The sequence below is a fragment of the Mustela nigripes genome, chromosome 12, assembly GCF_022355385.1.
Source record: "Mustela nigripes isolate SB6536 chromosome 12, MUSNIG.SB6536, whole genome shotgun sequence".
Lineage (NCBI taxonomy): Eukaryota > Metazoa > Chordata > Mammalia > Carnivora > Mustelidae > Mustela > Mustela nigripes.
In genome coordinates, this window is record NC_081568.1 from 149,288,191 (window position 1) to 149,314,670 (window position 26,480).

General features: G+C 41.8%; 1 protein-coding gene and 1 pseudogene across 1 annotated transcript; one reads left to right on the forward strand and one right to left on the reverse strand.

The window, feature by feature from the left end:
• The first annotated feature begins 1,071 nt into the window (after positions 1-1,071).
• LYPD8 (LY6/PLAUR domain containing 8) lies at positions 1,072-13,907 on the forward strand. Its single transcript, XM_059416408.1, has 5 exons — positions 1,072-1,126; positions 1,496-1,615; positions 3,630-3,794; positions 5,087-5,224; positions 13,609-13,907. Exons 1-5 carry the CDS (start codon positions 1,072-1,074, stop codon positions 13,905-13,907), a joined length of 777 nt encoding a protein of 258 aa, XP_059272391.1.
• Positions 13,908-18,779: 4,872 nt separating this feature from the next.
• Positions 18,780-19,274, reverse strand: LOC132028067 (large ribosomal subunit protein uL23-like; annotated as a pseudogene).
• Positions 19,275-26,480: the final 7,206 nt, after the last annotated feature.

Sequence of the window (26,480 nt, forward strand, 5' to 3'; positions counted from 1 at the left end):
CAGGACCCTGGGATCATAACCTGAGTTGAAGGCAGAGGTTTTAACCCACTGAGCCACCCAGGCGCTCCTCAATGAGTCTAAATTTAAGTAGCACATGCACTTTGTGACTGCCATTTATAGGCTAAATGAGCTAACAGTCAGGAAGGACTCAGCGCAGAGCTAGAGCTTTCCCTCCACGCTGCTCTGATAGACAGGCAAGTTGAAATTCTAGGAGCTCTCATTCAGGATCCTAATTAATACAGGTAACTTAGCTTTCTGATGACAGGTGATATACCAGTTGGAAGTGTGCTGGGGCTTCTGGTTTCTTCCTGCAGGTCACGTGTGGGGCTCTGAGAGTCCCATCTGTTGGAGGCAGTGTGTGTGGTGATTAGGGGCCTGGGCCAACCCTGGCTCTAACACTTCCTAGGAACGTGATTTTGACTTTGACTGGTTTATGTGGTCTCTCCAGGACTTGATTTCCCCTCTGGAAGGAGGGTGATGCTAACAGTAGTCCCTGCTTGCTACAGTGGAGGCATTTCATGAAGTAATGAACATGAACTGTTCAGAGTCAAGTAAGTGCTCAGTAGGTGTCTACCAATTGGGGTGGTGATGACAGCAACAGAGGCCTTAAGTGAATTAGGTGACTGTGAACAGATATTAGCTAGAGAACTCCATTATGCTCTGGGAGAGGAGAGCCCAGCTTTCTTCTTGGAACCCATCCCCTGTGGGGCTGGCAATCATCTGCCTGCCCATGCTGTGTCTGAAGTGGCTGTGGGCAATGCCCAGGCTGTGTTTTGTGTCTCTGTGTAGATGCTTCTGTAGGCATCCAGGACTGGGCACAACCCAGACCCTGGAGCAGGTATAATGGCAGCATGGAAACTGTGTCACAGCTCTGTGCTCCCAGCTGAGAGCGCCAATTCCTTCCGTCACGAGGATGGGCTGTGTGTGTGATGTGTGGAAGTCTGACTGCAACCCTAGGGGCTGTTGTGTCCCAGCAGCCTAGCAGGCCCCCTGACTGCCTTCTTTGTGTCTCTTTAGGCATAAGGTTCTGCACTACAGTCCTCATCCTCGAGAGACACCGGGTTCTGCACCATGAAGGGCATTCTTGTTGCTGCCATCATCACAGGATTCGTGGCGGCAGCTGTAGGTGAGGGAACCCACTGACACCATTTGGGAATGAAGACCCCTTTTTGTACCTCATCAGAGTCTTCTCCCTTGGTGTTCTGGGTTCCTGTCCCATGGCCTCTATGTCAGGGTGCGGTCAGTGGAGAACATGAGACCCCTCTGAGCACACTGCCCTCAGAGAAGCTGCTCTGTGTTATGGGTCTTCCTATTGGGAAATGGTGGGGAGAAATGAATATGGGTGGCTTCATCACACAGCCTCAAATTTGGGGGATCCCAGAGGGAAGGGATGCTGTCCTGACTCTTGCCCTGAGCTGGATGTGATGCTTTGTCCAGGGTACAGTCTATAAGTGTCCCCTGAGTGTTGGCGATGCTGTCCATCTTGTCTCCCTAGAATCCCTACATTGTGTGCAGTGTAATTCATTGACAAACCCTTGTAACAACAGCATCATCACTGAGTGTCCCCCGGATGCCAATGCCAGCTGTACCAGTTTCATGACCAACTCTTCTTTAGGTGAGCCTGGGATGCCATAAACATTGTTTCTGGGATTTGCATGGGTGCAGGAGCTAGAGAGGGTGGTCAGGGAGGAAAGGAAGGCTGAGGAAGGGCCAGGCTATGCAATGAGAGAGACAAGGTGACGAAGATGCCTTCCAGAAGAAGCAGCACACAGGAGTGAGATGAGAATGCAGGGCCAAGCAGACAAGCCCTGTGGAATTGCTGCCTTTGACTGAAACCTCATTCTAGACCTATACTGGTGGGTGTGAGAAGCAGGGACAGCTCTTAGTTAAGTTGCAAAGCAGCCGATTTGCTCTGGGTACTTGCATTCTTCCATTTTTCTGCACCCTTCTTCCTCCCCTCAGTGCTCCTTCCTGTTCCAGACCCAACAGGCTTTCACCCAGTGATTTGCTGGCATGATTGTTACTTCTCTCCCAGAGCACTTAGATTTCTTATTAACTTTTATTGTAGACATTTTCAAATATGCACAAGAACGGGAAGAAGAGTGTAATCAATTGCCACGTAACCACTATCCTCTGTCAACAGCGATCAACATTCTGCCTATTTTTATGGTGGTATTTTATTTCATTTTATTTTTTTAGAAGATTTTATTTATTTATTTGAAAGAGAGAGAGAGAGAGAGAGAGAGAGAGATCACACAAGCTGGGGGTGGGCAGAGGTAGAGGGATAGAGACAATCATACTCCCTTCTGAGCTAGGAGCCTCACAAAGGACGATCCCAGAATCTGGAGATCACAGCCTGAGCTGAAGTCAGACAGTCAGATGCTCAACCAGCTGACACACCCAGGTATCCCTGCAGTGGTATTTTTTTTTTAAAGATTTTGTTCATTTATTTGACACAGAGAGAGATAGAGATAGAGAGAGAGAGATAGAGAGAGAGATCACAAGCAGGCAGAATAGCAGGCAGAGAGAGAGGGAGAAGCTCTCTGTTGAGCCAAGAGCCCGATGCGAGGCTCGATCCCAGGACCCTGAGATCATGACCTGAGCCGAAGGCAGCGGCTTAACCCACTGAGCCACCCAGGTACCCTTGCAGTGGTATTTTAAAGCAAACTTAGATATCATGAATGTGTACCCCAAATACTTCACTATGTATCTCTGATAAGGACTTTTTTTTCTTTTTTATGTAACTACTGTATCACTATATACCCAAGAAAATTAACTGTAATTCTTTAATTTCTCTTTTAGAAAGCCATCTTAGAAATGTTCCAATTGTTTCTGATGTGTTATAGTTGATGTCTTAGAATTTGGATACAAACAAAATCCTCACACAGCCTTTTGCTGTTAGGTCTACTATTTCTAATTTGTTTTATAATAGCTACCATCACCTTTGTTTTGTTCAACAGCATTGATTTGTTGGAGAAACTGGAATGTTTGTCCTATAGCTGTCCCATATTCTGGCTTTGGTTGATTTCGTCCTTGTGGTGTCACTTCTTTTTTCCCCTATTCCTGTTGTTTTCCTGTAAACTGGACCCATACGGCTCAGTAGAACTATTTTTAATAATGAAGATGTTTTTACCAATGCTGTCCTATACAGTAGCCACATGTGGGCTATCAGCCATTTAAAATATGGTTATATGACCAAAGAGCTGAATTTTAAATAGACACATATAGCTACTGGCTACCATTCAATATCTCTGGTCTAGAAGCTTGACTGTATGAAAGTTTAACATCATATTGCTTATAGGACCATCATGTCTGTTTGGCTGTTTATAGAGATGCTAAGACTGATCAGGGGGCCTTGGAATGTTGGCCTGAACCACCATTTCCAAGCTCCCCATCAGTCCTTGACCTGAAGTTTAGCCTGCATCTCTGCTAATCTCCTGCTAAAGGAAGGAACTACTTCATGGGGAAGGATTTTTCTGTTTGCCAGGAAACTCTCTCCAGTGTCTCTGAAATCACATTGAACTGAGGGTATGTTTTCTGCTGTTGCTTGAAGTAGTCGCTATTCAGGCTCTCTGCTCTTTCTGAAGCCACCTACCCAGGACTGACGGTCTGTGTTTCTCTTTGTGTAGGAGCGTCCAACATATACCAGTTCAAAGCCTGCTCTGCAGAGAACTGCAGGGAAGGCAGAGACATGGTTGAAGCCTTCACTGTCCATGTGTCCAATAACATACACTTCCACTTTGTAAGCCAGTGCTGCCAAGGAAAGGAGTGCAACGAGACAAGTGATGCTCTGGGTGGGTGCTGGCAATGTGCTACCCTTCTTCTAGCCTCCCAGCTCTATCCCTTCATTTGCCACCTCTGGTCCTCACGTTCTGGTGGACATCTCAAGTCCAAGCACTTCATTTTATACCTGGGTAATATCAACAGCTGACTTAAAACAGTTGCTTGGAAAACAAATGGGAAAATCATTACTGCTGTCATGCTTTCCTCTTTTCTCAGCATAGACAGAAATCAAAGCACTCCAAGTTGTATGGAATTAGATGCTTATTAGTATTTCTCAAACTTTGTGGCACCAGGCCCTATTTTAAGACTCTAAATCTTCAAAATTATTGAGGACTCCAGAGAAATTTGATTTATGTGAATCATACTGTCAATATTTGCAGTATTAGACATTTCAAAAATTCATAGAATTTCCAAAAAATTTTAAAAATCTTTATTTAGTTTATCAAGAAATAATAAGCTCATTATATGTTAACATTCATAACATTTTTATATAGAAAAACTGTATCTTTCAAAACAAAAAAATTAGTAAGAAGAGTGGCATTTGTTACATATTTTCTCAAAGCTCTTTAATTTCTGGCTTAATAGAAGACAACTGGGTTCTCAGATTTGCTTGTGCATTTGGTCTGTTGCAATATTTCATGTCATGTAGCCTCTAAAAAACTCAATACATTCATGAAAGAAAGAGTAAAAGAGGCAAAGAACATCTTAGTATTATCATGAAAATAACCTTGACCTTGTGGACTCCCCAGAAATGTTCTTAGGGATACCCAGGAGTTCCTGGACCACAAATTTGAGAACCACTGGGCTATACCAAAGCTCTCTTTTTGGAGATGAAAACATGAGCCAAAAAGGCAAAGTTAATATGCCATAGTTATAGAGTACAGTTCATTAATAGCAGAACTGGGTCTTAGTATAATTTTGTATTAAGTAATAAATAATGGCATATGTTCATTTATTCAGAGAAAGATTTAGTAATAACTACACACCTATTGGCTAATGTGCAGAATAGTTGACTAATGTTGACATTGGTTGGTTTTAGATCAAAATATTACCTTTCCCTTCTCAGCCCAACACATCCCTTGACCACAGTTCTTAAATGAATGGTTTGTATGGGGAGGTCTGAGAGATTGTGTGCTGTAACTGTTTTGATGGGACATGAGATTAGGATGACTGTTGTCTTTGTGCAATTGTCCCATTATCAAGATCTCTCTGGCCAGAATATTTGCTTGCTTGTCCCCTTTGGTACAAGGCAGTACCATGTTCTATGTTCGACTCTTCTAAATTAATGGTTCTTATCCTACAGCTCCTCCCGTGGAAGACATGTCCAGCAACGTAGAGTGTCCTGCATGTTATGGATCTAATGAAAGTTCTTGTAATGAGCAATTCAGGAAATGTTATAAAGAAGAACGGTGTGTCAATCTAGTTGCAGAATTTAAGAATGGTACGTCCTGGGGTTTCAATTCCCTGTTACGGAACTTGAGTTGGAAACATATTACACTTGGGTAATAAGTTTGGGGTTAACAAAAGAAGGCTGGTAGAGTTTAGTAGGGGAAAAGGATAAAGTCAGAATGCCTTTGAGATAGCGAGGCTGTCGATGGAGCCTCAGGCTGGTTGCTCTCTCTACCTCCTTAGTCCAGAACCATTCTTCCTGAGCTGTCTGACTCTTGAACCCTGTTCTCCTGTGGCTTATAATCAAGTCAGGCTCATTTAAGTGCATCATGTCATTCCTGGCATTTACTTCTTTACTAGGTTGCATTGTTCTCTGTGTGCATGTGGGTTGGACTTTTATTTCCTTTTAACCCTACATTTATTTTCTCTACCGGTCACTGAGAGGTGCTGGCTTATGACAACTTGGGTCACCTCACTGAAAAAGAGTCAGAATGGGCTTTAATAGCCAACCAGTTGTTCTTTTCTACAGAAATAATTTGATAATAACCATTATGGAATAAAAATTAACCAGTATAAAATACAGATGTTATGACACAACATCTGCTTGAATACTTAAAGAATAATATAGTTATTAGTTGGGGTAAGTTAATTACTGTTAAACAGCAACCTCTAAATCATCTGGCTCTATGTAACAGATGTTTATTTCTTGCTCATATGGCAGTTTCTTGCAGGGTCCCTGGGCCTGTGTTCTTTCTATCTGGAGCCTCTGGCTCCCACCCACCCATGACTGGGCAACTCCCTACTGTATTCTGTGCCTCTCACCAGCAGGTGGGGGAAGACAGGAAGTGGAGGAAGGCAGGAAGGTTTTCATAGACAAAGCAGGAAGGCACGTACATCACTCTCTCTCACATTCCGTTGGCTGGGACCAAAATGTCACTGGAGGGTAGAAATGCAGTCTAATGGTGTTGAGTGGTCATCCAGCAGGAAAGGAAGAGACATGAAGCTAAAATGCACAGCTAGCCAGTCTCTGTCACAATATGGCTCAGAATAGTAACAGCTTAAGGGCACTAACACTCAGGTACAATTTGATTTCAACGTTTATTAATGGCAATTGTAGTACTGGAAATCCATGCTGAACTGTAATTGCAGGTTTCTCAGTGAGACCAAACATCTCAAGTATCCTGAACCTCTTTTTACTTTTTTTTAAGGTTTATATTTTTAGAACAGTTTTAAATTCACAGCAAAACCGAGAGGAAGGTAGAGAGGTTTCCCAGATACCCCTGTCCCAACACATACATACCTCCCCCACTGTCAACATTCTCCACCAAAATGGTACCTCCATGAGTCCATGAACCTATGCTGATGCATCATTATAGGGTCCCTAGTTTACTGTTTTTACCCATGGCCCATAGGGTTACTGTTTATGTTGCATATTATATGGGTTTCGACACTTGTGAGTATAATCCAGCATTATAGTATCACACCGAGTAACTTCACTGTCCTAAAAATCCTCTGTGCTCTATTAATGTCTATCCCCTGGCAACCTCTGATCTTTGTAATCTCCCCATAATTTTGCTGTTATCAGAATATTATATATTTGTAATCATACAGTATGTACCTTTTCACATTGACTTATTGCACTTAGTAATATGTATTTAAAGATTTAAAAATTTTTTAAGTCTGTAGGATGTCTACACAGCCCTGATGTTTAATTCTTTTTTTTAGTCTTTTAAAAAAATTATTTATTTATTTTCAGCATAACAATATTCATTATTTTTGCACCACACCCAGTGCTCCATGCAATCCCATACATACCCACCACCTGGCACCCCGATCTCCCACCCCACACCCCTTCAAAAGCCTCAGATTGTTTTTCAGAGTCCATAGTCTCTCATGGATCACCTCCCCTTCCAATTTCCCCCAACTCCCTTCTCCTCTCTATCTCCCCATGTCCTCCATGCTATTTGTTATGCTCCACAAATAAGTGAAACCATATGATAATTGACATTCTTTGCTTGACTTATTTCACTCAGCATAATCTCTTCCAGTCCCGTCCATGATGCTACAAAAGGTGGGTATTCATCCTTTCTGATGGAGGCATAATACTCCATAGTGTATATGGACCACATCTTCCTTATCCATTCGTCCGTTGAAGGGCATCTTGATTCTTTCCAAAGTTTGGCGACCGTGGCCATTGCTGCTATAAACATTGGGGTACAGATGGCCCTTCTTTTCACTACATCTGTATCTTTGGGGTAAATACCCAGGAGTGCAAGGGCAGGGTCATAGGGAAGTTCTATTTTCAATTTCTTGATGAATCTCCACACTATTTTCCAAAGAGGCTGCACCAACTTGCATTCCCACCAACAGTGGAAGAGGGTTCCCCTTTCTCCACATCCCTTCCAACATATGTTGTTTCCTGATTTGTTAATTTTGGCCATTCTAACTGGTGCAAGGTGATATCTCAATGTGGTTTTAATTTGAATCTCCCTGAGGGCTAGTGATGATGAACATTTTTTCATGTGTCTGATAGCCATTTGTGTGTCTTGATTGGAGAAGTGTCTGTTCATATCTTCCTCCCATTTTTGGATACATTTCCCTGTTTCGTGTGTGTTGTGTTTGAGGGGTTCGTTATAGATCCTGGATATCAACCTTTTGTCTGTACTGTCATTTGCAAATATCTTCTCCAATTCTGTGCGTTGCCTCTTTGTTTTTTTGACTGTTTCCTTTGCTGTGCAGAAGCTTCTGATTTTGATGAAGTTCCAAAAGTTCATCTTCGCTTTAGTTTCCTTTGCCTTTGGAGACATATCTTGAAAGAAGTTGCTGTGGCTGATATCGAAGAGATTACTGCCTATGTTCTCTTCTAGGATTCTGATGGATTCCTGTCTCACATTGAGGTCTTTTATCCATTTTGAGTTGATCTTTGTGTATGGTGTAAGAGAATGGTCGAGTTTCATTCTTCTACATATAGCTGTCCAGTTTTCCCAGCACCATATATTGAAGAGACTTTCTGTTTTCCACTATATATTTTTTCCTGTTTTGTCAAAGATTAATTGACCATAGAGTTGAGGGTCCATATCTGGGCTCTCTACTCTGTTCCACTGGTTTATGTGTCTGTTTTTATGCCAGTACCATGCTGTCTTGGTGATCACAGTTTTGTAATAAAGCTTGAAATCAGGTAACGTGATGCCTCCCATTTTTTTTTTTTTTTTCAACATTTCCTTAGCAATTCGGGGTCTCTTCTGATTCCATACAAATTTTTGGATTTTTTGCTCCAGCTCCTTGAAGAATACCGGTGGAATTTTGATTGGAATGGCATTAAAAGTATAGATTGCTCTAGGCAGTATAGACATTTTAACAATGTTTAATCTTCTGATCCAAGAGCATGGAATGGTCTTCTATCTTTTTGTGTCTTCTTCAGTTTCTTTCATGAGTGTTCTGTAGTTCCTCAAGTACAGATCCTTTACCTCTTTGGTTAGGTTTATTCCCAAGTATCTTATGATTCTTGGTGCTATAGTAAATGGAATCGATTCTCTAATTTCCCTTTCTGTATTTTCATTGTTAGTGTATAAGGAAGCCAGTGATTTCTGTACATTGACTTTGTATCCTGCCACATTGCTGAATTGCTCTATGAGTTCTAGTAGTTTGGGGGTGGAGTCTTTTGGGTTTCCATATAAGGAATCATGTCATCTGCAAAGAGAGAGAGTTTGGCTTCTTCATTGCCAATTTGGATACCTTTTATTTCTCTTTGTTGTCTGATTGCTGTTGCTAGGACTTCTAATACTATATTTAACAAGAGTGGTGAGAGTGGGCATCCTTGTCATGTTCCTGATCTCAACGGGAAGGCTGCAAGCTTTTCCCATTGAGGATGATATTTGCTGTGGGTCTTTCATAGATAGATTCGATGAAGTTCAGGAATGTTCCCTCTATCCCTATACTTTGAAGCGTTTTGATCAAGAACGAATGCTGGATTTTGTCAAATGCTTTTTCTGCATCTATTGAGAGGACCATGTGGCTCTTCTCTCTTCTCATATTAATTTGTTCTATCACATTGATTGATTTGCGAATGTTGAACCATCCTTGTAGCCCAGGGATGAATCCCACCTGATCATGGTGGATAATCTTTTTAATGTGCTGTTGGATCCTGCTTGCTAGGATCTTGTTGAGAATCTTAGCGTCCATATTTATCAGTGATATTGGTCTGAAATTCTCCTTTTGGTAGGGTGTTTGCCTGGTTTGGGGATCTGGGTAATGCTTGCTTCATAGAAAGAGTCATGAAGTTTTCCTTCTGCTTCAATTTTTTGTAACACTTCAGGAGAATAGGTGTTATTTCTTCTTTGAAAGTTTGGTAGAATTCCCCAGGGAATCCGTCAGGTCCTGGGCTCTTGTTTTTTGAAAGGTTTTTGATCACTGCTTCAATCTCGTTACTAGATATATTTCTATTCAAGTTGTCAATTTCTTCCAGGTTCCATTTTGGGAGTTTATACTTTTCCGGGAATGCATCCATTTCATCTAGGTTGCTTAGCTTATTGGAATATAACTGTTGATAATAACTTCTGATGATTGTTTCTACTTCCTTGGTGTTCGTTGTGATCTCTCCCTTTTCATTCATAATTTTATGAATTTGGGCTTTATTTCTTTTCTTTTGGATTAGTGTGGCCAATCAATCTTATTGATTCTTTCAAAAAACCAGCTTCTAGTTTCATTGATACGTTCTACTGTGTCTCTGGTTTCTACCTCATTGATCTCTGCTCTAATCTTGATGATTTCCCTTCTTATGTGTGGAGTTGGTTTGATTTGTTGTTGATTATCCAGTTCTTTAAGGTATAGAGACAGCTGGTGTATTCTGTATTTTTCAATTTTTTTGAGGGAGGCTTGGATGGCTATGTGTTTCCCCCTTAGGACTGCCTTTGCTGTATCCCATAGGTTTTGGACCGAAGTGTCTTCATTCTCATTAGTTTCCATGAATTGTTTCAGTTCTTTGATCTCCTGGTTCATCCAAGCATTCTTAAGCAAGGTGGTCTTTAGCTTCCTGGTGTTTGTGTTCCTTTGGAACCTTTCCTTGTGATTGAGTTTCAAAGCATTGTGATCTGAGAATATGCAGGGAATAATCTCAGTCTTTTGGTGTCAGTTGAGTCCTGATTTGTGACCCAGTACATGATCTATTCTGGAGAAGGTTCCATGTGCACTTGAGAAGAATGAGTATTCTGTTGTTTTAGGGTGCAATGTTCTGTATATATCTATGAGGTCCATCTGGTCCAATGTGTCATTCAATGCTCTTGTTTCTTTATTGATTTTCTGCTTCGATGATCTATTTCTGAGAGAGGCGTGTTAAGATCTCCTACTATTAATGTATTCATATCAATATGACTCTTTATCTTGATTAACAGTTTTCTTCTGTAATTGGCTGCTCCCATATTGGGGGCTTAGATATTTACAATTGTTAGATCATCTTGGTGGATAGTCCCTTTAAGAATGATGTAGTGTCCTTCTGTATCTCTGGCTACAGTCTTTCGTCTAAAATCTAATTTATCTGACATGAGAATCACTACCCCGGCTTTCTTTTGAGGCCCGTTGGCATGAAAGATGCTTCTCTATCCCTTCACTTTCAGTCTGGGTGTATCTTTAGGTTCAAAATGGGTCTCTTGTAGAGAGCTTATGGATGGTTCTGTTGTTTTATCCAATCTGCAACCCTGTGCCTTTTTATGGGCACTTTTAGGCCATTCACATTTAGAGTGATTATTGATATGTTTTTATTGACATCATGTTACCTTTGAAGTCTTTCTTTCTGTAGATTGTCTCTATATTTCTGTTCAATGCTATTCTTGTGTTTTTTCCTCTTTTATAGAATGCCCCTTAATATTTCCTGCAGTGTCGGCTTGGTGGTTGCATAGTGTTTTAAGCCTTGCCGGTGTTGGAAACTCTTTATCTCTCCATCCATTTTCAATGTCCGTCTTGCTGGATAAAGTATTCTTGGCTGTATGTTCTTCTCATTTAGTGCCCTGAATATGTCTTGCCAGCCTTTTCTGGCTTACCACGTCTCTGTGGACAGGTCTGACATTATTTTGATGGGCTTTCCTCTGTACATAAGGAGCTCTTTGTCCTAGCAGCTTTCAAGAGATTATACCTACAATTATGATTCCTCAATTTGACTATTAGGTGTTGTGACTTTTTTTGGAATGTATAATCTTGGGTGGAGACCGTTCAGCCTCTAGTCCATGAACGCTGGTTCCATTTGTGAGATAGGGAAAATGTTCATGAAGAACTTGTTCTACTATATCTTCTAGACTTCTTTCTTTCTCCTCCCCTTCAGGGATTCCAGTAATTCTGACATTGGAACGTTTCATGGCATCATTTATTTCCCTGATTGTGTTTTTGTGGTTTCTAAGCTCTTTGTTCCAGGCTTCCTCCTGATCCTTTCTCTCTATCTGTTTGTCCTCCAGATCACTAATTCTATCTTCTGTCTCAGTTACCCTAGCCTTGAGAGAATTTAGATTAGATTGGAACTCATTGAGAGCATTGTGAAGTTCATCCCTGGTAGCTTTCAGCTCAGCCCTAACATTATGAATATCCTGTGTGGTCACTTTCATTTCGGCCCTAATCAATTCCGTTTGGTCATCCATGGCTTTCTCCAACCTAGCTATTGCCTGGATAGTTGTTAGCCTGAATTCTTTTTCCCACATATTGTCTATGTTGATAGCCATTAGCTTTGTTTGTTGCAGAAGGCCCATCCTCTGTATTTTTCTTCTGTTTTGCATTCCTCCTCCTAGTCATTTTGGTGAGAGATGACTGAAGGAATGTAGCTGGTTGTATTGACCGTGGTGCAGTCAGGGTGCACCCTGGAATGCTTCTGAGCAATCAGGATTCCCCACCCAAATGAGAGAAAAAAGAAAAGAAAAAGAAAAATAGAGAGAGGGAGAGAGAGAGATACGGTAGAACGGGAAGATAAAAGAGAAGTTTCAGCCCAAATGGGCCCCAAGGTAAGATTTATGAAGTATACAAACAAAAACAAACAAAAAGACTGATAAAAGTATATGACAAGAGAAAAAAATTTTCTCTTGTCATATACTTTTATCAGTCTTTTTGTTTGTATACTTCATAAATTTTTTTCAAATATTCATATTGCATATTTTTTTCAAATAAAGGAAGAACCTCATCAAAAAGAACCCCACGTGTAAGATTTATATACTATCAGGACAAACACAAAAACACAGAAACACTGCCACTGGTGTCTTCTGCCTCTGTAGAGATCCAGACGTGTATAATTCTGATCTCAGGCTGATTTCATGGGTGATTGGATTTCTTTGGTAGGTAATGAGCTCACTTTAGGGTACAGGTTGAAAAGTGCCTCCTCCTACTTACCTGCCATCTTGTCCCCCCTCTGATGTTTAATTCTTAAGCTATATGTGAGGAGAACAATAACATCAGAAAGACTCTCTTTCTGCTCACTTTGTTCCCAGGTGTCTTTTGATGCCAAGGGTGGAATTTTTAAAAAATCCGTAAAATTTGACTTAATCTGAAAGCCAGACAGATCAAAGCCATCATACATATAGGGCTTTTTTCTTTGTTGTTTTTTTTTCCCCCCAAGGTCACTTTTCCCCCCAATACTATAGATATGTGCCAAATAGCACACTTTTCTAGCTTGCTGTAATTCAATCTCCAGCACTGCTATTTTCTACAAAAAAGGACTTAATTGTTTTCTTCAAATGGATTTGGAGATTTCTCTTTCCTTTTCAGAGCAAGTTTATAGCCCTTCTGATAAGTAGCTAGTCCCGTCCTCCAGTTCATTCCTTCCCTGTGAACTGCATGTCCTCCAGGCCTGTTGAAGTTGTAGCCAACAGAGCAATACTGACATATAGTAGGAGCTCAATAAAGGTAGTGCAGTCACATTTTTGTTTGCACATTCTCTTGTCCTTTTCCTAGGATTTGCACCTTAAAAAAGAGTTAAACACAATATTATTCAGATTTAGAATTAAGATCACCTCCAGATATTTTTTCCTTCTCAGAGAAAACTCAGGTCCAGAGAAGAGTGGGGATGGAGAGCAGAGCCTGGAGGAGGGGAGTCTGGGAGGATTCTTTCCTGGATTGAGAGCACAGGGCCCTAGGGTGTCTGAGCCCATCCCTGGATTTTATCACCTGCCAGCTCTTCAGGAAAACATTGGAGACATGAGAGCCAGGCTTATTTCTGGCCTTCATCTGTGAGGTCAGGCTTCCATCCATGTTCTGGAGCCTCAGTTTCTTTCGGGTTTAGGTGCAGGAGAGTGTCTGGGCTCTGACCTTCATGGTTCCTCTGCCTTTACCATTTGGTGTTTTTGATCCTGGGCTCCTTCCTCCAAGCTCCTGTTTTAGGACCAGACCTAAAACAGATTGCTGAGAGACCTGCAGAGGAAGGGTGAGAGGGCAGTGAAGTCCTTATCATCTTCATTGCATTCACAGAGACTAAGAAGTTCTTGCTGAGGGGCTGTTCCAACATCAGCAACTCCACCTGTCAGTTCCTGTCTGCTGAGAACCGGACAGTTGGAGGAGTCATCTTCCGAAAGTTCGAGTGTGTAGACAGTGCTAACTCCTCCTCAACTGCAATTCCCAACCCAACCCTGACCACCCCTCTTGCCAGCAGCTCCAATGCCTCCTCAGCACCCACCTCCAATGAGCCCACCACTCCAGACACTGGCTCCAAAGTCTCCTTCACCCCTGCAGCCCTTGCCAGCCTCCTCCTGCTGGGGCTGCTGATCTGAGGTTTATCCACTGCTGATCTGAGGCTCATCCTGCCCTCAGCTGCTTCACCTTTCCCCTATTTAACTCCTCAGTAAATAGCAGCCACAGCCCTCCAGGCAAAGCCCTGTAACAGCTGCATTTTTCTGCATTATTAAAGCACTGTTCACTGGCTGTCCTCATAGGTTCCTTTGCATCAATTCCTAGTTCCTTTGCATCAATTCCTAGTTCCTTGCATTAAAATCTGTGGGCTCCTAGGACATCCCTAGTCCCCGTCCAGCTTGAGATTGAGAAACACAGCTTTCACTTTGTTGGCACTTTCTGCCTGCAGCCCTGACTTCTGGGGACTTATCTGCCACCATCCCCACCCACACACTGAGCAAGTGCCCAGACATGCCTGTAATGTCTTGTGTTGTCCCTAGCACAGATATCTGTCCCTTCAGTGATTGTCCAGGCTCTGGTCACAGGCCCATAGTGACATAGTCCACAGGACCCAAAGAGGGGTGCAGAGGGGTTGCAGAAACCTGGCCAACTCCCCTGCCTAACCTCCCAGGCAGAGACATAATGCTGTTGGTGCTCAGGCTGACCAGGTATCTTATAGCCTTGTACAGAATGGAACATAGCTATGGAGCCCCAGTCCCTCTTCTCAGAGAACCTATAATCAAAGGCAGAGTTTTTGACTCCATGTCCGATACCCAGGGAGCAAGAAAGCTGTTCAATACAATATGCAAAGAAGTCCAGGTTTGGCAAATAAGCTGGGTCTTGAGCTGGACGTGGGAGAATGGCATTTTCTGTAATAAAAAATTTTAAAGGTGTAAACCAGTGTATGTCTTTGTTGTCTAGACCTACTAACAATACATCAAGAGCAAAGCCACCAGAAAGGCAAACTGGTGGTAGTTCATCATCACATTCATTCTTTTTTTTAATCAATTAATTAACATGCAATGTATTATTAGTTTCAGAGATAGAGTTTAGTGATTAATCGGTTGCATATAACACCCAGTGCTCATTACATCACATTCCCTCCTTAACGTCCATCACCCAGTTACCCCATTCCCCCACCACTTTCCCTTCAGCAACCTCAGTTTCCTATAGTTAAGAATCTCTTATGGTTTATCTCTGCCTCTGATTTTGTCTCATTTTATTCTTATTTATGTATTTATTTTAGATTTTTATTTCAAGGTAATTTTAGACTTACTAAAAAGTTGCAAAAATAGCACAGAGAATTCTAGAAACCCCCTTGTTAGGTCCGTAATCAAAGGAGCAAGATAGATACAAAGCAAAGGTCAAGCAAAGCTTTATTTGTGCCAAGCACTGAGAACCAAACTGACCAGTTGAGGCCATCTCTTACAAAGAGGCGACCCCTCCCAGCCTCACAGGCTAACGTTTATAGAGCAAAGGCCATGTGGTTGAGCCTGGCCACACACAGATGGCCAATGAGATTGCAACACACAGAAAAAACTGCACAGTCATGCTAGGTCACACACGGGTGGCCAATTGAATTTCAATTTACCCTAGTAGATATTTAAATTATCCTATCACTTTGGTCAGAATTGGCTCCCAAAAGGCAGGACCCACATTTCTTGGTAGCTAGGGAGACAGTATGCATGCCCCATGGATTGGATGTCTCCACCTGGCCTGACCTGCCTTGTATTTGGGCTTTGTTACCTGGGACTGGTTTCCTGGACTTGTTTTTAAGTAAGTTCCCTGGGGGGGAGGGGGTCAGTTTAAGTTTTACTGCATAAACAACAACAGGTTGATTTAAACAAAATCACTATTTAACTGGATGGAATCGCTCTGGCTAAATAGGCCCTTACACCCCTCATCCACCTTTCTTTCAAGTTTGCATGTTACATAATATGCTACAGTTATTGAAACCAAGAAATTAGCATTAACACAGTATTATTAATTAATAGATCTTCACCAACTTTCACTAATGTCATTTTTCTGGTCTAGGATCCAACTTTTTGCATTTAATTGCTATATTTATTCAAGCTTCCACAATCTGTGAAAGTTCTGGAGTTTTTCCTTTACTGGTCAGTTATTTCCCAGAATGTCCTTCAATTTGAGTTTACCTGAAGTTTTGTCATTACAAGATTGACATTATGCATTTTCAACAAGAATCCTACAGAAGTAGTGTGTCTTCAAACTGAGGGTTGCTGGAAGGGAGAGGGGTGGGAGGACAGGGTGGCTGGGTGATGGACATTGGGGAGGGTATATGTTATGGTGAGTGCTGTGGATTGTGTAAGACTGATGAATCACAGAGCTGTACACCTGGGGCAAATAATACATTATATGTTAATAATAATAATAAAAAAATAACATGTTTTTCTCGGTGGGTCTCAGTGGGTCTTACCACTGTTGATGTGTTATATCGCTGCTGTTATTTAACCTTGCTTGCTTGTTGAAGTGGCATATTCCAGGTTTCTCCAGTGTAAAATTATATTTTTCCCCTTGTCATTAATAATAGGCTATGTTGTGCTGCTATAACAAATAAATCTTAGTCAAAAAAATTTTTTTAAAGATTTTATTTATTTATTTGACAGAAATCACAAGTAGATGGAGAGGCAGGCAGAGAGAGAGAGAGAGGGAAGCAGGCTCCCCATTGAGCAGAGAGCCCGACGCGGGACTCGATCCCAGGACCCCGAGATCATGACCTGAGCTGAAGGCAGCGGCTTAACCCACTGAGCCACCCAGGCGCCCCAGTCAAAAAATTTTTAAATATAAGCAAAAGGATTTAATTCAATGATAGTTCATTTCTCAGTTATTTAAACCTCTACAGATATTCCTGACTGGGCAACTATCCTGGGAAGCTATCCTCTGAGACTGAAAAAGAAACCAGGATCCTTTTATCTCATGGTTCCCCCATGCCATGGAACTCTTGGGCTCTCAGTGAAGTGTTCTGTGGCTAGCCGGCTGACAGGTGGAGAGACAGAGGGAGCCCAGAGGTCTACACAGCATGCTCTGGGACAAGCCCTGGCAGAGGCATCCATCACTTATGCCCATACCATTGGCTAGAACTGAATTACATGACCTGGGAGGAAGTAGTTCATCCACAGGTACTTTCAAGACTTAGCCTCAGAGGCAATATGACTCAATGGTCAAGGTCATGACCTCTAGAGCCAAGGAATATGGCTTCAAATTTCAGCCCTGGAACATTGGGCAACAGATATCACCTTTCTGTGCCTGCACTGAAGGATAGTTAACGCCTGTCACATGTGTTTGTGAGAGTGGCCAACATAGTTCTTCTTGGTAATGAGCAAAAACCAACCATTAGTAAATTACTCCAGTTTGAAACTGGCTCCCGCACATACTTTAGGGAGGGGAGAACCATCAGAAATGGTGACGTGGAAGGCATATACCTGGCCTGTATCCCTCAAACCATGCTGATCTCACTGCTTCCATGTCCAAGGATTCCCTCTCTCATTTCACCCCTCCCTACACACTTCATTGCTGCTGTCACCCTATAGACCAGAAGTGGCCCTATAGACCATAGCATAGAAGGGCTCCAGAAGTGGCCCTATAGACCATATCAAGGGTCATTTGCAACTTCTACATGGCTGTCTACTCCAGGCAGACAAGACCACCACCATAGCTTTCTGTTCCTAGAAACCCCTGGAATCCCCCATGCTCAGCATTGATGTGAGGAAGCAGTGGTAATTTTGGTGAACTGCAGAATCACTCAGGATGGAATGGAAATGGAATGGAAACCAGGGTGCTGAGAATTGGGATGGAGACTGGAGAAGGGCTGCATCCCAGGAGGTCTCTGCATGTTGCAAGGACTCTGGCTTTAGACAGAGAAGTGAGCAGAGCCACAGCATGAGCATATGAGTAGGAGTGGGGTTAAGTTTCCATTCTGGGAGCTGCTCTCAGACTGCCAGGTATAGGTGGAAAGACAGAAGAATGATAGGACAAGGAGGATATTTAAACAGAGAAGTAGTGGGAACCTGCCCAGGCAGATGCTCTGTTATCCTCCTATAATTAAAGTAATTCAAACCCTAGAAATGCACTTCAATTTGCACTTATGGCTCCTGACTCCTCATCCATGATAGGGAAGAGAGCTAAGCACCACTTGTGCTCAATGTCTATGTTACTTTCCCTAGTTGTGCATGCTTAATTCCAGACGCTTGTCCTCTGGACCAGGTCTTGGGCTCCCCACTGAGATAAAGCCCTTCCCTGCCAATTCTTCCATAGTCCTGGTCTAGGCTCTAGGATAAACCCTTATATCTGAGAAGTTCCACACAATTTTACACTCACAGCTAGACTAATCACAAATCACTGCCTTGTCTTTTGAAGCACTTTACAGTTTGTAAAGCATTTTTTGCCCAGGTTATTTTATTTATTTATTTAATTTGATTTATTTTATGCCCAGGTATGACTTACATATAATAAAATGAATGCATGCAGACTGAATTTTGTTAAACATGCGCACTCCTCTAGTAAAGATACAAGTGTTCCTCCAGCCCCTTGCGCTCCTCTAGGATCCCTTGTAGTCTGTTCTACAAGCACCAGACATCTACCTGCATCTCCACTGTCCCCTCCATTAAGTGGTAGTAAACTCTTCCGCTCATATTCCATTGAGCTGAGCAGTTAGTAACCACCTGGATGCAAGGCAATGACCCCTGGTTGGGGGTGTGAACTATTCCTAACAACTCTGCACCATGGAAGGGGGAAGTCACAGGGCTTTTCCCACCAAATTCCAATCCCTTCCATCTACTCAGCGCTTTGACTATGAAGACAGAAGGAGGGTGTGGGTTCTCTTCTTTGTGGGCTGGTTGTAGCACCTCTTGCTGAATTATGATCTGAACTAACTCTCCAAATACTTGATCCAAAATATGAACTGAACTAAAGCTAAAACCACTAATCACTGTAAATCTCATCAATGTTCATTTTTTTTTATCATGAAAAAACTGTATTTAGATTTAGCCAGCTGGACTCAGTTTAGATGATCCCAATTTTGTTGGCAACATCCAAAGCATCATAGTCAGGGGCTAGCTGAATGTATGCCTTCTTCTCTCCATCAGGCCTGATTAAGGTGTTGACCTTGGCTACATCAATGTCATAGAGCTTCTTCACAGCTTGTTTGATCTGGTGCTTGTTGGCCTTGACATCCACAATGAACACAAGTGTGTTATTGTCTTCTATTTTCTTCATGGCTGACTCAGTAGTCAGGGGGAACTTGATGATGGCATAGTGGTCAAGCTTGTTTCTCCTGGGGGCGCTTTTTCGAGGGTATTTGGGTTGCCTTCGGAGACACAGAGTCTTGGGTCGTCAGAACGTAGGTGATGTGCGGATCTTCTTTTGTGACTGTGGACACCTTTCAGCACCACTTTCTTGGCTTTCAAAGCCTTTGCTTTGGCTTCGGCTTCCTTCTTAGCTTTCGGCACCATCTTCGTAAAAGGGCTCAATGTTCATTTTTAACGGGATGAGTGAATATGCTCCAGGAGGATGTGAGAGGGATGCTGGTCTTGAGATGTTCTGCAAGTGTCTTAAGCAACTGTGTGTAATTGTAGATCTGAACATCAGAGTGAAGAAGGTTAAGGAAAGGGAAGTCTCTGGCAGGATGAGTAGTGGGCTCACAGTGTGGTTGCTCTAAGGCTGGAGGGACCAGCTACTTCATCCAAGGGATTCCAGACATTCTTATGTTCCCAAAAGTGCTGTCACTAGCAAAGTTAACAAGAGATATAAGGCTTCAAGTGCAGTGTCTCAGGAAAAGGGAAGAAGAGCAACCAGTTAGAATTTTGGTGCCAGGGACACACAGTGGATCATTACCAGAAGTGTTTTGTTTTTGTTTTTGTAAAGATTGATCAATTTGGGGCACCTGGGTGGCTCAGTTGTTAAGTGTCTGCCTTTGGATTGGGTTATGATCCCAGGCTCCTGGGATCGAATCCCTCTTTAGGCTCCCTGCCCAGCAGGAAGCCTGCTTCTTCCTCTCCCTCTGCACCTCCTTGTGTTCTCTCTCTCATTGTGTCTCTCTCTGTCAAACAAATAAACAAAATCTTTAAAAAAAATATTGATCGATTTTAGTGAGAAAGAGCATGTGGCAAGTGGGGGAAGAGGTGGAGGAAGAGGGAGAGGGAAAAACTCAAGCAGACTCCTCACTAAGGCTGAAACCTGATGCAGGGCTCAATCTCATGACCCTGAGATCATGATTTGAGCCAAAATCAATAGTTGAACGCTTAACCGACTGAGCTACCCAGGTGCCCGAGAAGTGGTTTTTTTTTTTCTTTTTTAAGGTTTTTTTAAAAATTTATTTTTTATTTTCAGCATAACAGTATTCATTATGTTTGCACCACACCCAGTGCTCCATGCAACCCGTGCCCTCTATAATACCCACCACCTGGTACCCCGACCTCCCACCCCCCCGCCCCTTCAAAACCCTCAGATTGTTTTTTGAAGTGGAGGGGGCTTCCATTGCTCCTTGAACATCAAGCTTTAAGCAGGAGGTAGGTTCTGAACCCTTATTGGGTATGCTACCTGGAGGGAGGGCTCCTGAGAAGACTAAACCAGAAGATGGTTGAGAAAATTGGGAAGGATCTGTGAGGGAGGAAGAGAAGGAGACTAAAGGAAGACTAAGGAAGAGAAGGAGAGCCCCTATGACACATCAACAATCCATGCACATCAGGCTCAGGTGTAGGTCCAGACCCAGGACAACTTTTATTTTATTTTATTTTATTAATTTTTAAAAATTTATTCATTCCTTCATTTATTCATTTATTTATTTTTGAGGATTTATTCTTATTTATTTTTGGCATAACAGTATTCATTATTTTTTCACCACACCCAGTGCTCCATGCAATACGTGCCCTCTGTAATACCCACCACCTGATACCCCAACCTCCCACCCACCCACCAATTCAAACCCCTCAGATTGTTTTTTAGAGTCCATAGTCTTTCATGGTTCACCTCCCCTTCCAATTTCCCTCAACTCCCTTCTCCTCTCCATCTCCCCGTGTCCTCCATGCTATTTGTTATGCTCCACAAATAAGTGAAACCATATGATAATTGACTCTCTCTGCTTGACTTATTTCACTCAGCATAATCTCTTCCAGTCCTGTCCATGTTGCTACAGAAGATGGGTATTCATCCTTTCTGATGGAGGCATAATACTCCATAGTGTATATGGACCACATATTCCTTACCCATACATCCAATGAAGGGCATCTTTGTTCTTTCCACAGTTTGGCGACCAAAGCCATTGCTGCTATAAACATTGGGGTACAGATGGCCCTTCTTTTCACTACATCTGTATCTTTGGGGTAAATACCCATGAGTGCAATTGCAGGCAGACCCAGGACAACTTTATGTGACTTGGAGATAATCCAATAACAGAACTAGCAATTATGGTAACAGTGGTGATGATAATAGAAGTCAATGCTCCCTTTGAACAGCTGGCCCTGTGCCACACTTTATTCTCAAGGAGGCAGGTGATACCTGGTTGTCCAGGTGAGCAAAACTTGCAGAGGCCAGGTACCCTGGCACACATTAACCTCTGCAGGCTTCAAGGCAGATGTGGGGTGGGGGAATACAGAACTTGGGAGTACTTGGGATCTCAAGTCAGCACAGTAGCCTCTCCAGGAAGCTGGAGATGGCCAAGCTTTTTCCTCAACTGAAGGAGGGGCTTAGCATCCCAATGCTCCTGCATTAGGGCACTCAGTTTTCATGTCAGCTGGGAGTGGACTCTCACTTTATTCCTACCTCAGCTCTTCATCTCACTTTTATGTTGGACTCTACTGCCTCATTTATGTTCCCTAAGCTCAGCTCATCTACTTCCATTTTCCTTTCCCCTGTGAACTGTACACAGCATAGAAACTAAAGTTTTTCTCTTTTCACTTCTTAAATTGAATAGTTTCTATTGGTTCTCTTTAAATTAGTCACTTTTTACCTGGATGAGCCAAGTTTTTATTTTTTCTTGTTTATGTATTTAATTTCTTCCTGAGGGTCGGAGACATTCTTGGCCAAAGGATTATTTGTTCCCCAGCCTTACTCTCACGATTTTTGAGACCCAAGCACCCTAGCGAGCTTGGAAAATGTCCCAGTTGAGCTGCAGAGGATTTGCATTTGGCTTGAGGGCCCACCATCCAGGGCATCCTTCTAGAAGGAGCCTGTCTACACTTTGGTGAGGAACAGTTCCCTCCAGTAAAGAACCTCTTGTGGGAATTAGACTTCTCTTGGACCTTACTGTTGTCCTGGTCACTCTCTCTAATCATCTTGGAATTGCAGACATCAACAAGTTAATAACAGCCAGCACAGGGTAGCTTACCATAGATAAATTTCCTTAACTTTACTTTTCTCTTCACAGAGAAATCTCTCAACAGTTCATTTATGGTGTCTCCTCATTCTGCTCTAGGGCTGCTCAAGACTCCAGGGTGTGGCTTTTCAACCTCTTCTTGTTGTAAGGGTGTTTAGGTTATTCCAATATTTTGCAATCCGAAAAAAATGCCTCAGGAGCACGTGGGTGGCTCAGTTGGTTAAGCAACTGCCTTTAGCTCAGGTCATGATCCTGGACTCTTGGGATGGAGACCTGCTCAGTAGAGAGTCTGCTTTTCCCTCTGTTTCTCCCCACCCCTCGTGCTCTCTCTCTCTCAAATAAATAAATAAATAAATAAATAAAATATTAGAAAAATAAAAAAAAAATGCTTCAGTGAATACCTCAGTGCATATGTATGTCCAATTGCTAGAGCTATGACTTCAGGGTAGATCCTGAGATGTGAGTCAAAGAAACATGGAAAGAACCAAGATGCCCTTCAACGGACGAATGGATAAGGAAGATGTGGTCCATATACACTATGGAGTATTATGCCTCCATCAGAAAGGATGAATACCCACCTTTTGTAGCAACATGGACGGGACTGGAAGAGATTATGCTGAGTGAAATAAGTCAAACAGAGAGAGTCAACTATCATATGGTTTCACTTATTTGTGGAGCATAACAAAGAAACATTAAATACATATGTAGTTTAGTTAAGTTTGTCACATTCCCCTCTTGAAGGGCTGTGCTATAGCTACATTCCACCAGCAGTTTATGTTCCCCCACAGCCTGGCCAAAGAATGTGTTATCTTAAATTGTAATGTTTTGCTAGTCTGATAGTGGGAAATGGTATCATAGTGATATTTTCATTGGCATTTCTCTAATTATGGAGTAAGAATATTTTTTCACATATTTAAAGGCTATGGAGGATTTTGTATAGATCTTACATATTTTGTCTTTTAATGCCTTTCCCCTAATAGTCTGTTGACTTTCTGTTCTTAGCCCTTCAATTTTTAAATTTTGATTTAATAAGTGCAGAAACAAACACTATAATCATATCATTAGTGTGTCTTTTAAATTTACAAAAATATAACACATATTTTACTTCATTCAATACTCATCAGATTGCTGTGATATAAGTTAATAAAATTATATCCAATGGCAAAAAGGAATCTCTTCAACATATGTGTTGGGAAAAGTGGACAGCAACATGCAGAAGAATGAAACTGGACCACTTTCTGTTTTTTAAAAAATTTTTCAATTTATTTATTTTCAAAAACAGTATTCATTATTTTTTCACCACACCCAGTGCTCCATGCAATCCGTGCCCTCTATAATACCCACCACCTGATACCCCAACCTCCCACACCCCCGCCACTTCAAACCATTCAGATTGTTTCTCAGAGTCCATAGTCTCTCGTAATTCCCTTCCCCCTCCAATTTACCCCAACTCCCTTCTCCTCTCTAACACCCCTTGTCCTCCATGATATTTGTTATGCTCCACAAATAAGTGAAACCATACGATAATTGACTCTCTCTGCTTGACTTATTTCACTCAGCATAATCTCTTCCAGTCCCATCCATGTTGCTACAAAAGTTGATATTCATCCTTTCTGATGGAGGCATAATAATCCATAGTGTATATGGACCACATCTTCCTTATCCATTCGTCCGTTGAAGGGCATCTTGGTTCTTTCCATAGTTTGGTGACCGTGGCCATTGCTGCTATAAACACTGGGGTACAGATGGCCCTTCTTTTCACGACATTTGTCTCTTTGGGGTAAATACCCAGGAGTGCAAGGGCAGGGTCATAGGGAAGCTCTATTTTTAATTTCTTGAGGAATCTCCACACTGTTCTCCAAAGAGGCTGCACCAACTTGCATTCCCATCAACACTGGAAGAGGGTTCCCCTTTCTCCACATCCTCTCCAACACATGTTGTTTTCTGTTTTGTTAATTTCGGCCATTCTAACTGGTGCAAGGTGATATCTCAATGTGATTTTAATTTGAATCTCCCTGAGGGCTAGTGATGATGAACATTTTTTCATGTGTCTGATAGCCATTTGTATGTCTTCACTGGAGAAGTGTCCGTTCATATCTTCTTCCCATTTTTTGATATGTTTGCCTGTTTCGTGTGTGTTGAGTTTGAGGAGTTCATTATAGATCCTGGATATCAACCTTTTGTCTGTACTGTCATTTGCAAATATCTTCTCCCATTCCGTGGGTTGCCTCTGTGTTCTCTTGACTGTTTTCTAGGCTGTGCAGAAGCTTTTGATTTTGATGAAGTCCCAAAAGTTTATTTTCGCTTTAGTTTCCTTTGCCTTTGGAGACATATCTTGAAAGAAGTTGCTGTGGCTGATATCGAAGAGATTACCGCCTATGTTCTCCTCTAGGATTCTGATGGATTCCTGTCTCACATTGAGGTCTTTTATGCATTTTGAGTTTATCTTTGTGTATGGTGTAAGAGAATGGTCGAGTTTCATTCTTCTCCATAGAGCTGTCCAGTTTGCCCAGCACCATTTATTGAAGAGACTGTCTTTTTTCCACTGTATATTTTTTCCTGTTTTGTCAAAGATCAATTGACCATAGAGTTGAGGGTCCATATCTGGGCTCTCTACTCTGTTCCACTGGTCTATGTGTCTATTTTTATGCCAGTACCATGCTGTCTTGGTGATCACAGCTTTGCAATAAAGCTTGAAATCAGGTAACGTGATGCCCCCAACTTTATTTTTGTTTTTAAACATTTCCTTAGCGATTTGGGGTCTCTTCTGATTCCATACAAATTTTTGGATTATTTGCTCCAGCTCCTTGAAGAATACTGGTGGAATTTTGATCGGAATGGCATTAAAAGTATAGATTTCTCTAGACAGTATAGACATTTTAACAATGTTTATTCTTCTGATCCAAGAGCATGGAATGGTCTTTCATCTTTTTGTGTCTTCTTCCATTTCTTTCATGAGGGTTCTGTAGTTCCTCGAGTACAGATCCTTTACCACTTTGGTTAGGTTTATTCCCAGGTATCTTATGGTTCTTGGTGCTATAGTAAATGAAATCAATTCTCTAATTTCCCTTTCTGTATTTTCGTTGTTAGTGTATAAGAAATCCACTGAGTTTTAGTAGTTTGGGGGTGGAATCTTTTGGGTTTTCCATATAAAGAATCATGTCATCTGCGAAGAGAGAGAGTTTGACTTCTTTATTACCAATTTGGATACCTTTTATTTCTCTTTGTTGTTTCATTGCTGTTGCTAGGACTTCTAATACTATTTTGAACAAGAGTGGTGAAAGTGGGCATCCTTGTCTTGTTTCTGATCTCAATGGGAAGGCTGCAAGCTTTTTCCCATTGAGGATGATATTTGCTGTGGGTCTTTCATAGATAGATTTGATGAGGTTCAGGAATGTTTCCTCTATCCCTATACTTTGAAGTGTTTTAATCAGGAACAGATGCTGGATTTTGTCAAATGCTTTTTCTGCATCGCTTGAGAGGACCATGTGGTTCCTCCCTCTTATATTAATTTGTTGTATCACATTGATTGGTTTGTGAATGTTGAACTATCCTTGTAGCTCAGGGATGAATCCCACCTGATCATGGTGGATAATCTTTTTAATGTGCTGTTGGATCCTGTTGGCTAGGATCTTGTTGAGAATCTTAGCGTCCATATTCATCAGTGATATTGGTCCAACATTCTCCTTTTTGGTAGGGTCTTTGCCTGGTTTGGGGATCCGGGTAATGCTGGCTTCATAGAAAGAGTCTGGAAGTTTTCCTTCTGCTTCAATTTTTTGAAACAGCTTCAGGAGAATAGGTGTTATTTCTTCTTTGAAAGTTTGGTAGAATTCCCCAGGGAATCCGTCAGGTCCTGGGCTCTTGTTTTTTGGGAGGTTTTTGATCACTGCTTCAATCTCGTTATTAGATATCGGTCTATTCAGGTTGTCAATTTCTTCCTGGTTCAATTTTGGTAGTTTATAGTTTTCCAGGAATGCATCCATTTCATCTAGGTTGCTGAGCTTATTGGCATATAACTGTTGATAATAATTTCTGATGATTGTTTCTACTTCCTTGGTGTTAGTTGTGATCTCTCCCTTTTCATTCATAATTTTATGAATCTGAGCTTTCTCTCTTTTCTTTTGGATTAGTGTGGCCAATGGTTTATTTATCTTATTGATTCAGAAAACCAGCTTCTAGTTTCATTGATACGTTCTACTGTATCTCTGGTTTCTACCTCATCGATCTCAGCTTTAATCTTGATGTTTTCCCTTCTCGTGTGTGGAGCTGGTTTGATTTATTATTGATTCTCCAGTTTTTTAATATGTAGAGACAGCTGGTGTATTCTGGATTTTTCATTTTTTTG

Coding starts and splice junctions, on each gene's coding strand:
- LYPD8 (XM_059416408.1), top strand. CDS start 1,072: ATGAAGGGCATTCTTGTTGCTGCCATCATCACAGGATTCGTGGCGGCA. Junction 1,127..1,495: donor ATTCGTGGCGGCAGCTGTAG/GTGAGGGAACCC, acceptor TTGTCTCCCTAG/AATCCCTACATTGTGTGCAG. Junction 3,795..5,086: donor CGAGACAAGTGATGCTCTGG/GTGGGTGCTGGC, acceptor CTTATCCTACAG/CTCCTCCCGTGGAAGACATG.